This window comes from Cyclopterus lumpus, chromosome 10 (assembly GCF_009769545.1).
Source record: "Cyclopterus lumpus isolate fCycLum1 chromosome 10, fCycLum1.pri, whole genome shotgun sequence".
Classification (NCBI taxonomy): Eukaryota; Metazoa; Chordata; class Actinopteri; order Perciformes; family Cyclopteridae; genus Cyclopterus; species Cyclopterus lumpus.
The window spans coordinates 17498067-17514824 of record NC_046975.1 but is presented as its reverse complement, the minus strand read 5'-3'; the positions used below and the strand labels follow the sequence as shown (position 1 = coordinate 17514824).

The window sequence follows — 16758 nt, the reverse complement described above, 5'->3', positions numbered from 1 at the left end:
TGTAAGTGATCCTTGTGTCCAAGGACAGAGGATGTTGTATGTACTCTGAGGACAATTTTTTAATAGTGGGCTGAACAAATAATATTGAATGTAATTGAATGAATGAACCTCTATGGTAAATGGAATTGCATTCATAGATACTTTCTAGTCCAACCACTCAGAGCGCTTTTCACTAATGGCAGAGGCTGCCTACGAGATGCCAACCAGATCAGGATCTAATCAAATTGTTCATTCACACACACACACACACACACAAATGCAGGTACTTCAAAGCTTTTTGTGTGTATGTGGATCTCCACAACATGTTTTACCAGTTTGGGGATATGATCTGGTTGACCTCCCAACACATATGCTGTGTCCTATTGAGCATCTCAGCTCTTTTAAAGATAACAAAGCTGAAATGCTGCAATCAGAGAATTCTTCAATAGAATATTCATCTATTCATCTCTCGCTCAATTAAATTAAATTCAGTTCAATTCAGTCGTTAAACTATTTTAAATCTGGGATTACAGAGTTGTTTTCATATTTTCATCTACATTGTCATTTTTAGAGCCATCTAGGAACACTGTTGCACTGCACACTGGCTCTGTAATAGTAGACGTTGTTCCATATTTCAGGTTCTAAAAGCACTTAATCTGCTAGATACATCTGTTTTCTGAATGTATTAATTGTTGACTGACAGAACGCTATAGCATGCTAAAATATATAATGAATAAATATATTTCTTACAGCCCAAAATCACAAATTTGAATGTTACACCACTGATATTCATAAGAAATCAAATATAGACTTTTAGATACATTATTATTATTTCTGTTATTGTTATTAATATCAATGATAAGATGATACTAAAATATTATAACACATTAAATATTAATAGCAACTATATCAATATCAATATTGATATTACGTATTGATTTTTCTATCTATTTATTTGTGTATTTATTTATACAAATGTAGCAAAAGATACAAAGTTTAAAATGCATTCCCAAACTGTAATACTACTTCTGACCAATGGAAGTAAGAGAGTGAACAAACAGCGATGCACACTTCCAGAACAACTGAAGTCATGAGGTGCAACTCCGTGTAAATTATAGGGGTGCATTCATACATAGTCACAAAGATTTCTGTCTTGAAAATGCCTTGCAGCTTGAGGCGTGTCTAGACTCTGTTTTGAAGCTCGTGGGAGGAGTCTGCCGGTGGGAACCTCATTTCTCCATGGGTCTGTGTGCACTCAGGTACAAGTCCCCACCGGGATAGAAGTACAAGAACACACACACACATACCGATGGCACTGCCTTCCGGTGCAATTTGGATTCAGTATTTTTCCCAATGACATGGACTGAAGGAGATTACATTTGTTGAAAAACCAGATAATTCATACAACTTATTTGATTTCATATGTAATATTTATTTTTGTTCTGTGCTTCTTAATTATGTAATGTTTCAAGACCACATAAGTGAATAAGTATTGAGTAGACTGTGGGAATGAATAGGTATTATAAATGTATATTTTGTTTAGCTCAAGTAGAAGTTCAAAGTAGACACTAGATGGTTTTCACTTCAATACATAATTAAGCTCTCATCGGGTGGCACCATAACTGCTGTGATGATTTTATACAACAGAAAGATGCCCAAAATAACCTGTTTCTATGGTCACCTAAAATGATATATCATACTTTGATCTTTAGTAGATGAAAGTACTTAAGAGACTAAACGAAAACGCTGGATTTTTTTTTTCTACAAATATTTTTAAACAATCATACAAATAAATTTGAGAGAAACCATATCTTGTATTTTGTTCAGATGAGGTTTAAATCTTTTTTTTTTTTTTAAACACATCCCACAAGGATTGTTTATCTATTGCATGTCCTCCTATAAAATAGTGTTGGCAAGAAAATGAGACCTGATACAATCAGTTGTTGCCAACGGCAAAATAGAGGCCGTCAAAGAGAATGGCAAAGGGAAAATCAAGAGATCAGTGAAAACACATTTGTTGCTATGGCAATTAGCAGTGCTGTGTGATTAGAGCAACATAATTACATTGCATAATCATGTTTACAGTCAGAATTAGTTGTTTGTTTAAAATAAGTTTAGCCGGCAGGATTGTATTTGTAATCTGCATAATTTATCGTCCAATTTATTCTGTAGACGCTGAGCAATGCAGCGATATTACCTCCAAAATGACCTGACAGTGGACGAGGACAGTAATCAATCTGATTTGTGTTGCCAGTGCTGCCCATCACTTGAACAAAATGCACACGTTAACTATTTCGTCGCTGGATATACATCACAGCTCTCATCCACTCTAATTCAAAAGAGCAGCAAAGTGCACACAGTCGATAGCCCTCATAGATTGTAGCTGCATCGTTTACACAGCCGTGATGTGGTGATAGAATGTAGCTTGATTTTGAGTGTTCACCGACAGCTGACGAAGCAAGACGTCCCTTATAGTCTCGTAATGCACATATTACAAAAAACACGTTCACTCCCTGTTATTATTCTGCTCTCTCCCCCTCTCTCTCTCTCTCTCATTGCCCTTGTCGTCCAACAAGGAGACAGTGACAATGAGGGCTTGTGTCCTTGGACATGGAGCAAAGCTCTACTATTGACTGGCATCATGAGCTGCTCTTACCTTGTTCCTTCCCCACAATCCCTGTAATCCCTCTGTCTTAGCTGCCAACACGACGCACACATCAGCACCACAGGGGCATTAGATGGGAGGGGGCTACTGTCGCCACTTATTATATCAGTGCACAAACAGGGCCATGCCTTTACTTACACACACACAAACACACACACATATGCATACATAAGGGAGAACATCACAGATGAGCAGAATCACACAGATGCCCGTGGACAGCATAGGCACACACTTATATGAGTGTACCTATATACAGTATGTCCTCTCTCATGCATAACACCTATGATGGGTCCTGTCAAGCACTCTGCCACAGGCCTGGGATGAGAGAACATTGTGTTGTCTCCAAAGGTCACATGGTTGCATCTTACTCTCTGTTGGCACAAGAACAAACTGACACATTTGTAAAGGCTGAATCCGTACCGTTGATTATCTCTCTTTCTCTGACTCCTTTCTGACATTTCAGCCGGTCACGAAGGAGGAGGACAATATTATATCTCTGTCTCTGTCCTCGGAGACTGGCACACTGCTGCTACTCTTTTCTCATGTTATGGCTCCCCCATATTGTCAAAGGAAATATCCTTGCATGGTACATGTGTACGATCATCTAGCCTTTTTTTGAGAGCTATATTGATGTATGTTTGACAACAAACCAGCTCTGTGTGTCATTGAAAATATGTAAAGCGGTGCAGAAGCCTCGCAGACAAATACACTTGTATTAAAAAGGGACGATATATTGTTTATTCCAGCAGCTTATCTCTAACTATCAAACCCTTCTCTGAATAGGAATTTGCTGATGGCAGGCTGCTGCTTCTGAACACTATACAGTAGCGAAGACACTAAAAGAGTTGTGGGGGGGGGGGGGGCAGGAGACGGATTCTGATTATGTCTGTCTGTTTGTGTGTGTGTGTGTGTGTGTGTGTGCCTCATCAGGAAGCAGTGAAGGAGAACCACAAGAAGAGGGAGATGGAGGAGAAGATCAAGAGAGCCAAGCTGGCGAAGGAGAAAGCAGAGCGGGAGAAGCAGGAGCGGCAGCAGAAGAAGAAGCAGCTGATTGACATGAACAAAGGTACGCCACTTCCCCCCCATCCACCGCAGAGACGGGGAGGCAGGTGGGGAGTTAGGACGAGGAGAACAGGAAGATAGAAAGGGGCTTTCATGGAATTGTGCTTCACACAGATTTGAACTCTGAAGGAAGACAATAAAGTGGAGGAGTTGGGAGGAGTCATCTTTTTCAGCTGTAACGAAATCTCATACTTACTCCCATAGCCAATACGATGCTCCCAAACAACACATCGATGATGCTACTTTTAGATACTTTTTCTTCTTCTTTTTTTGTCATGGTACATTTAGCCAAATACAACATTCTCTCCTGCAATATGCATTTCTAAAGATTTAACATAACAACGAATAGCTATAATTCCGTAATAGTACCAGTTATTGAAATGTAGTCTATTTATATTTACAAGTACTTTGTTTAAGTCCTCACTGTGGTTGCCTTATAAAAGAGGCTGACTGTGGCTCTCGATAGCGCTTCTCATGCTGTTGTTATTCGTTTTCATCACCGGTCATGTGCAATCAACGCAACAGATAAATAATCATTTCTCCAGTCTAAGACCATTTGCAGGCAGCACGCTGTATTTGTTGTTAACCGCTGGAATTACTCTATTGTCCTCCAGCGATACCAGTAAACCATGTATTGATCAGTGGAAGTTGCAGTTGTTCAGACATGAACAATTAGAGCAACAGAGCTGGATGCCTGTGTCTTGTTATACCAATGACATTGAGAAGGAATTTCAAGCCTGATGGGGCTTTGCAAGTAGCGTGTGTGGTCTTTTGTCCAATTTTTTGACAAACAGCCTGGGATTTCCACAATTCACCAGCTTCTAAATGTCAGCGTCAGCCAAGGACTTCTCTGTAGCTCAGCCACATGGGGAAATGTGACAAGACAGTCTTACGTATGCCACAAACGCTCCCAGATAATTGATGCATGGTTCAGCTTCTTCATTTCTTTTTTTTTCCTTTTTTTTTTACCCTGAGCAGTGACCTCTTTGAAAGCTTCACTTTTAATAATCCAACATGGCTGAGCTGAAGGGGTCTGTCTACCCTTCTCTCTCATGCTGGCTAACCAGATGATGTAGGTATGATATTAAATATTTCTACCAGAGCAGATTTTGATCTCAGTTTCTGAAAGCCATAATATGACTTGCATGAATAAAACATGAGGATGACATGGGCAACGTAGCCTGCAGCCTTGGAGATAGTGGGGATTGTCCTCCACACCAACACCTAGCTTGTTGGACTGTCACGATCACAATGACCTTGGCAGTCATGAAATACACGCTTGAATTCAAAGCTATGCTAAACCCAAGCTACTTTGTTTACACTTTCAATGTTTCCTACCTGCGTTGACTACACATGTTCATTAAACCTTGAATAGTTCCCGGTCTGTGTACTAACTTGTCTCTAACGCAATCAGAGAGAGGACAATCAGATGTGGAGGTCTTTTAATGGATGCTGTGAATGGAAATCTGAACTTGAGCCAGAAGCAGGTTGAAGGTTACAGCAAGCTTGGTATTCCGCTCTTGTGTTCTCTCGGTTTCTCTTTAAGCTTTTTGGTTGGAACACACATAGCAGCATATTCAGTGTTTTCTTGTTGCACATCTTTCTTTTCTCTGCTTCCACTTCTCTCAGTTGACAGCCTTGGCTTGAGAGTCTTGGCTCATCTCTCTCCCTTTCTGTTCTAAAAAGTCTCCGTGCTTCAGATATTTTGAGTTAGTTATTTGAGGAGCCTTTTCACATCAATATTGCATGCCGAACATCAGCCATGTTTTCTGTGAAGGTTGATGAAAATAAGGTAGCGTTCGGCACAACGAGGGCTTTTTTTAAATTCCTCGTTCCATTAATTAATCATGTGCGAACATTTTCCACATTAATTTCACATTTTAAAGGTTGAAAGGCTAATTGATGCGTTGAAATAGATCTCCAGTTTTGATCCTAACCTTGGTTTCAGACAGATACATAGGATTGTTGACCAACATGTAGTACAGTTTTATAGCTTGTATGCTTATAAATCCATAAGCATTAACAGATGGAGTAAACATATGGCCATTGTATTATAATAATTAAGTACAGGTTAATGTCTCTTTAATGGATTTACTGATTTTATTGCTAAGACTTTTTGATGGATCATACTATTGTGTTTGGTGCAATTTAAAGAGGCTATTTTTGAGAGGGGGTAGATTTGATGTAATTTCACAAATTGCGACCTAATCCTCTTCGCTTGCAAATGATTAACAATGAAATGCATATTTAATGAGAGTTTAATTAATTCAGCTTGTGCCAGGATTGCACTAGGGTGGGGGAGGGAAAGCAGACAAATGCTTTTAGGTAACAGATTTAAAAAGAATAAGGTATATATTTTTCACCTATTTGATCAAACTTGAGATTATACCCTCTGTAAATGCATTGATATGTGCAGTTCTTCAACAAGCATGATTGATAGATGAGACAAGTGCAGAGCTAAACGTGTTTTTCTTGTAAAGTATTAGAAAGCCTCATGTAGGAAATTGCTTATGAAATCATTACCCGCTCACCCCATTTGTTTTAATTTGCTCTAAGTGGATTTCCATATTCTCTTGAACTGACCAGATGTTCAACATTTACCAAATTGCTTTACTTCACTGGAAATAACTGTTGAACACTGCAGAATAAACCCAAACTAATGCTTCTGTTTAAAGATGGTTTAGAATGGTGGTTCATCACAGCGGGATTCTTTTTTTTTCTTCTTTTCCCTATGAAAAAATATGAAACAATATGAAACAATGTTGCAAGCAGCATGCCGAGTGTGTCAGGATTCGGAGCATGCAAGAGCATCTGGACTTTGTTTCTCTAAGGCCTGTGCGAGGAGTAGCAGCCCCTGTGGTCGCATACTCGGCCGGCATCACCGGGGTCAGTGCCCCCGTCTGGGGCAAGTGTCTGCACCCACATGTCAACTGTGTACCCCAGTCAAATCCACTAAGCTTTGAACACAGCCGGAAAGCGCACATGCCGCTTTGAGCACAATGCAGCTTGGCATTAGGCACATATAAATAAACAAACAAGGACAACAAAAAGTTATTTGAACATTTTATTTAGTCCAGGCAATTTTCCCAGGTGCTGAACCACAGAGAAATTGTGAAGAACTCTGTGTTTAACATATTTACTGTCAACTTTGCTCAGGCCTACTTTATACAGTATGGTTTTCAGTATGTTAAAAGTTGTAGTAGCTCGTGCCACAGCCTACTTCACCATATAAACCTCTGAAAAACATTGTTATTGCCAACCTGAGGAATATCCAGTTCAGGAGCATATTGGTTGGAGCCTGCAAGTTTTACAACACCTTTTATGGGTGCACAAACAGTCTGCTACCTTACCCAGCTACACACATTAAATGCAATCCAACTGGATTTATCTATGAAAGGAAACAATTTTTGTAATGAATCTAAGCTATCAAAGTATGATTATTTTATTGGGACAAAAACTTGTTGAACAAACTATCTCCAAATAACTATTAAAATGGACGAGACAGTAATATTGGAACCTTCAAAACACATTAAGATGCTCCACAGATGCTGCCTTTATGACAAAATGTTACCTGCAAAGTGATACTTTTTCCCTGTATGAATTAGAGCCCATTCAGCCGCTTCAATCCATTCTTGCAACAGCTTGCAGACGCCAGCAGAATGCAGACCCATATACAGCGAGTTGCTCTGAGGGAATATATAGAATATTATAGTGGAAAATATGTTATGTCAAGGTGTTAATATAACTATTGAACACACATCATTATCATCTTTAATGTGGTCGTCTTTGTTCACACAACAGCTGGAAGTTGTGTCCACTGATATATAAAAGATACTGAGCCCATTAATAGGAAACATTGGTCTTATTATATTAAACATCTCAAAGCAAAACAGCCTTAGATTTTTTTACAAAATGTCCAAGAATTTAAGACCCTGCTTGCAGCGTATGGTTTATTGTTCATTATAAGTTAAATAGTCTTATATTTCTATTTCAATTTACTTAGCGTCTTCCTTTTACTCCAAAAGCTTTTTTGTTGGTGCTGTTAATAGTTGTCTGGGTGTTTATTCACATTCATCAAGGCATCATGCGACGAGGTCTCCATGTGCCTCTGATTCTCTGCAGAGAGCGGTTGGCATGTTGACAATGATGGGCCTGCAGCTTCTATTTATGCATCCTTCTTGTCAACCTTTCACACGCTGAGGATGAACTAGGGTATGTTGACATAAATAAACGTGGGCTCTTCTCAAAAAAAAGCATTCTGTTTACTAAATACAAATCAAAATAAGTTAGTTTCGGCTGCATTTCAGTGTTTGAATGTTTTTACACATCAGTCCTTTTTAGACATTTAAATGTGCTTCTAAGAAGATTAACGCGTAGCATTTGCTAGGTAATAAACATTTAGGATCCACATCCACACAAGCTAATATTCAACTGTTTGTAGAGGCTAATGGAGTTTATTTAGATCACCCGTATTGATTATATGAAGCCAGCATGTCCTCACCACAGTATCTTGTCTATTTCTCCTACGGTTTGTACTGTCTGCATTTTCCTGAAAGACAGTTCTGGATGTTATTTCTTTTGTCTACTAACGCACATTTTCCAAATTAAATTGTCTATTAGTGTGGCATGCTAAACTAAATTGACATATCGCCATGCAGTTGTCTGACTGGCTGTGGCCGACAGAGCGCTGTCAGCAGTAACAGTGGCTGAGATGTGGATTGATGGCTTTGTGTGACACTGACAGCTGCCGGAAGGCCAGGGCATACCTGCGTCGCAGCCATGCCAGCTAGGTGATCATAAACAAGGGCTGACAGGCCGCAGCGGGGTGGTCGGGGTTAGCTCGCTAAGTTTGCATAGTGTCTCCGCAGCACAGTCGACATGGCAAACAATATCACCAGGGGAGATAGCCTTACAGCGGCGTGAAGGTCATAAACTTATGGAGAAATGTTTCTTCGAAGACTCACCATTCTTCAGCTTAGCTTGGGAAATGAAGCAGGTATTAGGAAGCTAAAGCTGACCTTCATGTTCGCCACAGAATATAACAAACAAGGACAGACCTTTCCAGGATGTAATGATGATTTATGGCAAAAATGCCTCTGAATTTGCTGCCTGTTTATTCCCTTAAGTGTCATTTCTTTGTCACGCCACTGATGGCTTTCATGCCGCGTTATATATTTGTAGTATCTGATGAGTTATAAAAATGAAGGATCTTTCGCGCTACATCTGCATATGGATGTTACTGCAGTGGAATGCCAAACTCTGAGCAAATTGCTTTTTTTCTTTGTCCTTGCATTTGAGCTGTCGCTCCAGAGTGCAGGATGTGCAAGGCATGCTCTGGAACTCCTGATTATGGATTGGTGAATTCCATCATTACCTTGAAAGATGGGAACAAGGGCACCAGGATTATCTGCTGTCATACACCCATTCTAATAAATAACAGCATATTAGATGTGCTATATCTCCGGTCGTATTTGGAATCTGCCCCAAGGCGATGATGCCGCACAGAATATGGCTCACTGCATCTCAACTAAGAGCAAACCACATGAATAGAAACTTGCAGAATAAGAGAATTATTCATAAACAAATGGCATGCTAGCATTAACAACATCTGATTGACAGCAAAATGTCATGTTGAAAGTGAAAGTACTACAATAAGATACTCATCCTCTCAGATTGTACCATGGCCAATGCATTTTTAACGATATATGTCAGCATGAGGAAAACAAGCTTGGCTTCATCGGAAGCCTTTTAATATTCTATGATAAATACCATAGTTCAATAGCAATTAAAGGCAACATCAGGGAATATTCTCTCTCATGTTGTCTTTCTGCTTCTTGCAGTAATTATGTGTTTTTTAATTTATTTTTTAAAGTCTTGTGGCACTCAGTATAGAGAGAAAGACATAGAACACTAAGGGCATTGCACCTTAAAGCTTTTAATCCTTTTTATCTTTTATCTTTAACTTAATTTAGTTACGGTCACAATCAAGGAAGTGAGACATGCATCAGATATCTCTTTCCTGTTGTTTTCCCCCTCTTATTCCAATCTGTGTGCCTCTCTGTCGGTGTCTCACATTCACTATACTCATCCCACCATGTTCTGTGCTCTCATCCCAATGCTTTCTTAAATGTTCTTCTTCTTCGTGGTGAACTCAGCTCTGGTGCAGTTGAATCTCGTTAATTTGTGGACGGTTCAAATGTCATATAATTTCCCCTCCCAGATCCGGACCTCTCCAGTCACTTTATAGTCAATCCCACCTAATTACTTTCACTACATAGACCGTCCAATCCCATTGTCGAACCCATATAGCTTCCCCAGACATCACACCGCCTTTCACTAATGCAAACAGCCCAATTGTTTTTGGTTCAGATGTTATTTTGATCTGCATTCCAAAACTCTGCATCCTCTATCCAAATATGCCACGCATGTAAAATGGGTATACTGTACTGCTCTGGATGGATGAAACCCAACATGTTTAAAGTATCTCAATATACTTCCACATGCCAAAGCCTCTTTGACTTCCCCGTCATTGTACTAACCTGATTCATTTATGCCAAAAGTCTGTACAGTTATGATGCCTTGCCACATACTGTGATCAGACCCTGGGGTGTTGGCAATGGTTCAGGGCTGTTCGGGCCAGTAAAGGCTGTTAAGAGGTTTGAGGTTCACCCAAACAATAGAAATGTCACCTGCACCTCTTCATCTAACCAGCGCACTAACCGCTGAAACACAGAAAGTATCTTTCACTAAGCAGTCCATCACTAACCTTGAGGATGAAAGGAATACTCCACCTCCATAATGATCATTTGTATATAAATTACTCAATGAGAAAATGTGATTTTAAACACATCCGCCGTGTTTTTCGATTCATCTTTTAACATTGAAATATGAGAGATACAAAGTGTTCTTCAAGATTTAAAGTCAGAGTAATTGATATACATGTTGGGCTTGTCTCTGGATTCTATTAGATGAAGTAAAAGAAAAAAAGAGAGAAACACGTCTAACCACTGAAACAGAAACTTTAATTTCACGGGCGCAAATGAAAGTTGAATATGATGAGAATAATAAGATTGTGCTGTAAGACCACACATGTTGATCATTTCACACTGACACCATTAACCCCTGGTGTGAAACTGCAGTAATAATGTGTACAGTTCAGGGTTCCCATATTGCAGCTACATTTAGCATGACCTAGCCTACGGAGAAAGCCAATTGTCAATAGTGGTCTACTCTGCTGTGACAGGCTCTTGTGGTCCTGCTGGCACCCTGACATGTTGACCCCATGTGGCCGAGAGAAAGTGTGTCAACTTAACATCTGTCAGTGCTGTGTTGGAGCTCTCCCTTGTGTGTTGGTGGAGTTACTGGGCAGACTAGACAGGAGCAGTGGATAGATGGTGAGAGCAATATGGTAACTGGGGGGTGGGGCCGCAGGCAGTAGAGGTAAATTATAGCCTAAGCACCAGAGTAGGGTGACTACTACATTGCATGCGTCTCTCTTTCCCCCCTTCCCATCTTCCAACCTCCCCTCCCTACTGTTTCTCACTTGGGGCCTGGCAGCATCCATCCAGATGGAGGGTTTATTTTTGTTTTTGTTTGTTTACTTATTCATGCATCCAGCTATTCGGGGCATCGCAGGGGCTTTCGTTCCACCACAGAATGCAAATCGCCACGGCGGCTAATCCACTTTCATCTCTCCCTTGTCGACATCCAACTTCTCCCCACGTTTCCCACAGCCAGGACATCTCTTTCTTTCAGCGTATGGGATCAGGCCTGCAGTGACCAGGCCGGCCGAGCTTCAACACTTGTGTCTCTACTTCGTGCATTTGAAACACAATACACCTCTCACCCACCTTTCCTGTCTTCAAGACATTCTGCCTTCTCCACATTTTCCCTTCCTCTCCCCCGACTGACCCTGGCGCCACACAGGGCCTCATATCAAGAGAAAAGTAGAAGCTACTCTGCCATTCCCCTGGAATGGAGGGTTGTGGGAGCATCCCTAATTGAGTTAGGGAGGACGTGAGTGGGTTTGCCCATCAAGTTGTTACAGTAAAACAATTCAGATGAATCAGCAAGCAAATCGTTCTTTTTTATTAGCCATCTTACCCTTCCGTTCCCCTTTTTCCTCCTCTCGGTTTCGCTGAAGTAGCCTAGTAAACACACACACCTACAAATTACAGGCCTGTCTGAAAAGTTTCTCGGACCATTGTGTCAAAGCTTTTGTCAGGGTTGGGTGGTTGGACTGCAGGGAGATGGAGAAAAAAAAAAAAAAAAAAGAAGGGGCGAGAGTGAAAAACAAAGGAAAGACATCTAACGGGTGCATGACTGCTGTCCTTCGGGCACTTGAGTTCTCTGTGCTTTCTGTGGCAGTATGGTCTATGTCGGCCCAGGCCTTAGGAGCTGCTGGGATTGCAGGTAAGAGGGCGAAGGGAGGGGATGACTCCACTCAAAGCCAGACAGTAAGAGAGTAGACACCAGAGCGGCCAGAGTATGAGGACAGAGTGATGCAGGTGGTTGTGTATGTCTAGGTGGCTGAGCCTGAATTCAGATGTGGAAGGAACACAAAACCAGGTGCAATGCAAGTGAGAGTAGAAAGAGGGGGACGAGATTAAAAGAAAGTGTGGTTGTTGCCTCTCCACCTGGCCATAAAGCAGCAGCCCCCCTCCTCCACCCCCTCCACCGAGTCCTTTGTTTCACGGCTAATGGTCCAGGTTAATTGCACAGGTGACTCTCTGTGGGGGAACAGATGGGCTCAAATGTGTTCAACAACAATCTGCAGCGAGCAAAAAGAAACTTGTAACGACGTGTTCCTCTCGTCGTGATTCTTCCTGTTCTTTCTAATCTGTTCTACTGGAGTCGTGGAGGGCGACTTGGCTGAGGTTAAACTCTCACTGCTTTCCTTTCTCACAGTGGTTTTAATTCATCAAGCACAAGGCCTGTAAGCACTCATTATATCTCATTACAGTGCAAATTAAACTCAGGAATTGACTGCTGGAAGAGTGGATAGTACTGGATAATAGACATCTCGCCTATGCCCAATGTTCCTTATGTTAAACACTTGAATTTGTTTGAGGAGTGCACCACGCTTTTATAAACTCAGATATATAGCTGTGATTGATTAAAATATGTGACAATGATAAATGTCATTTTTTTGTATGCTCACACTGTTATTTATCTTTTCAATTAGCATGCCACTGTTGCTACTAGTTTTACTCGCGACATAAAAGATGTCATAATTTGCCATTATATTAGAAACCCGGGTGTATCAGACAAAAGCTTTCATGAATTCTAAGAATTATTTGTCTCTCTTTTCCCCCATGAATCATGAAGGCTGCATGTGAGCCATTAGAAATTGAGTTCTCTATCGATCTACTGTGTTTTTTTCTCCCCTGCACAACATGCAGAGATGACAGATAGCCAATTGAATTTATGAACAAGCTTTGTTGACACTGCTGCGTAATTATATGAATGCCATGCGTTAGGTGTTTAAGAAAAAAGCCCAGCATTTCATTCAAATACATGTTCTGCTTGGATGATTGAGTGAAAGGCTTTGTCACGTTTTCGAGCCGACAGCTGTTCTTTTACACTTACTCTATTTTGATTGTTGTAGATGACTGATTGTAATTGGCCCACATAAACAAATAAGATGTCAGGTTTTGCATAATTTAAGCTTGTTTGTTTGATTCCTAAGTGGTCCTTGTCTGTGGATTTAAAGCTTCGATGTAGCATTGGGTTTCTGAATGACTTGGCTAGATGTCTGTGTCTCCTCTAACTGATCTTGCCATGAGCAGCCGTGAGTAGAGGTCATCCTGCTGACATTAGTTGGAGTACGCTCTCTATCTGGCCCCATCCAACTATCTATCCACCCCTCACTGGCTTTCTTTGTCAAGCACCCATCTACTTCCATCTGAGAAATCTCAAGTCCCATAAATTTAGATTAGTTAGCTCAAACCAATAGTCCTACAAATATACAACATGCGGATCACTCAAAATGCATAGGCATGTGTTTAAGTGTAGGTGAATGTCTGTTCCTGTGCTTGCATACTGCACTGTATGTTTTAGAAATAATTAAATGTCACAGGGCTCAGGCCGTCGAGTAGCCAGCAAGGTGTTTTACGACCTTGTGTCTTGTCTCGCTCCACTAGTCCTTCTCAATAACCCACTCCACCCCACTGCCTGGCGCACCCAAAGAAACCCTCTCCACTTTTCTCCCCAGCTGCATTCTTTCTCCCTGTATTTTGCCTCCTCTCTCATATTTTTCCTCTACATCCTTCCTTATATACTATTTCACTATATCTACTTCTTTTCTTATCCCACCCTGTTCTCCCTTGCAACTGTTGACACTTGACTTTGTGTGCAGCTTCTGGGATCGGTGAATAGTACATTGCAGCCGCTTTCTTCCACTTTTACTACAGTTACTTTTTTCTTCTTAGGGAAAAACTAATCTTGTGTGTTAAGTTTGTATGCCAATCCTGCTGAGAGCACATTGCTCTTGTTATCCCTTTTAATGAGAAAACATGATAGTGCCGCTTGTAAATATATTGCAGAGTGAGCCAATCCCCGAGGCTCACTGTTACATTTGGCACAGCCTCTAGGTCCACCTGATTTTCAGGTAAAGGAGTTGGGGAATCGGGGACTGGAGGTAGGCAGGGATCAAAGGGAAAGATATGGAATAGGTACACCATCTCTCTCTGGGAGGTAGAGTTTCACATAGCTTTATTTCTGCTCTTAAAGGTTTAACTGTTTAAGAAAGTACCTAAAAGTGCAAAAGCCACAACCATGTTCCACACTTTCACAAGATTTAATAAGATCATTAAAGGACCCTGGGGCTGTCTGTTGAGGTGCCCACCAAGGTGTTTCATCACTGGAAGGGTTTGTCAATGTCTTGGGTCTTAGCCCGTCTTAACCCATTTAGAAAGCAATTTCCTGTGAGCAGAGGGGATCTTTCCTCTTGAGAAAGATCTTTGGGCATAAAAGGTTAGCTTTTCTGTAATTCCCCCTGCATGCAATCTACCACTGCTGCTAATGAGAAGAGGATGAATATGTGCCCTAGGTTTAACAGCTCAAAATAAGACAAGAGTAATTGTGGGAACGTGGCATAAATGTCCACTAAAGTGGGCAATGTTACAATAGGTGATGAAGAAAGTTTGTTCTGAGGATTACTGGAATAAGTGTCGTCAAATAATATTCAGCTTTATTTCTTTGTCTACTCAGATCTTACCTTGTCTTTGTTATATATACACACAAATGTGTATATATGTTAATACGTTCACAGTTTGAAGGCTCATTTGTGACAATCTTTTGCTCGGAGTAAGGCCTGCTCGAGTTTTACCGGTGGTCCAACAGGACAGAGTTAATTGAGCACTGCGGAGTGACTGGGGAGTATGTTTCCTATTTGAGTCATTTTGGTTCTTTGTGTCTGCAGTCTTCCTGCTGAACCCCAGACTACTATGGCTCACAAGTCCTGGCCATTACAAATGATGAATTGCGCTACAGTTAAGCTAGAAGTAGGACAAATTGATCAAAGTGTCAGGTGCCCCCTGTGATGTCTCGGTCTCCATGAAGAAGGGGCTGTCAAAAAGTTCCCTGTGCCAAGGTGGTTGTGGATAAATGTTTACCTGCCACTTAACACGTTCTACCTTCCGTCAGCCTCACCGTGTGTCCTTGCTAGCCTACATAAGAAGAAGTAGCGAAAGATCTTGGGAGTTGATAGGTTATAGTAGCTGCAAGTTGTTCACCATATTGTTCTTCAGGTCCAAAGCAGACACAACCCCCCCCCCCCCCCTCTTTTTTTAAAACCAATGAGCTTGCTATCTGAGGTGTAGTGCTGCAATTTGAGATAAGCACTACTTGGCTCGGCTTTGGTTTTGTTCTGATAAAGCTGGTCTAATTAAGCTTGATTTAATCGGAATTGCTTTTAAGCACAGCACACAGCCGGAACAGATACTTTGATTTCAAAGTAGCCCTTGGGAAGGACTTGAGAAAGAAAGAGAAGGAATGAGATAGAGAGCAAAATTAGTGTGTGGACGAGTGAAGAGTTCTTTTTTTATTATTATTTGCATAGTACATGTTTCTATTATTAGTTTGTACTGTCTTCTTTTACTCGCTTGAATGATTGCAGGTTAGGTGGTTTGTTGCTGGAGGAGAAGGTGACAACATGTGCAACACCGACTTTCTCGAGTAATAGCAAAATATGCGCCTTTCCCTAAATTAATCGCGAAGCATTCCGTGTCAACGTGTCCTGTCCATAAATTCAATTTGTCCATGTGTCGTGTCTCTTTGAAAACACACGAGTAACAAAAGATTGATCACCCTGGCGTCTGGAAAAGTGCCGTGTGCTGAAAGTCACAGTTGTCTCCACTTATTTTCGAACGTTTCCCTTCAGCCATAACTGTAAGCGCAGTAGAGAAACAAGATGCCTGGACCCTGATGGTAAACATTGGGGACGAGCTAGTTCACTCATGTACGCAAAAGAATTGATGGCCAAGTCTCCAGCTGCACAATAAGTCACCCTAATGATCCTAGTTTAAAATAATGTCTGTACTGGACCGGAATGATAAAAAGGGTGCCCCTCTGACTCATTAGCAGTGGGGCGTAAAGATAGATGACCCAGATATCGAACCTAAGCTTGTTTTTGAACCCTGTTTTCATTGAGCAGTGTGCCGCACACTGTCGGCACAGCTCGCCATGCTGTTGCTCCTCATAGCACTTCAAGTGTCTCCTACCTGACTTTTCAGCCATGCTGACTGACTCCAATTCTCTAGTTTCATGGAGCTACACGACAGCTGGAACGGTGGGCCAGGGGAATGTTTTTCGAGGGCCGGTCCTGGTGTCATTGACTGAACAATGATAGAGCGCCCGAGTATTGAGCGGGCTCCACACTAAATCTTTGTAAAGAGCACTTAGCTCCCCTGCGTTAGCCACAGAAAGAATATCTGTCAATGACCATCAGTGGATGCTTTCATCCTGAGGCTCCTCTGCCTGTATTAGTTTCTAAGCTCTAAGTGTATTTTTCCTCCTCCCCAGCGGTGTACTGAGAAGAACAGGCCTGAGTG

General features: G+C 41.3%; 1 protein-coding gene across 1 annotated transcript in view; it reads left to right on the top strand.

Annotated features, from left to right (window-relative positions):
- diaph2 (diaphanous-related formin 2) overlaps window positions 1-16758 on the top strand; it is a 347468-nt gene that overhangs the window by 289856 nt on the left and 40854 nt on the right. Inside the window, 1 exon segment of the mRNA XM_034542988.1 lies at window positions 3575-3710. Within this exon segment, the coding sequence (XP_034398879.1) occupies window positions 3575-3710 (136 nt within the window).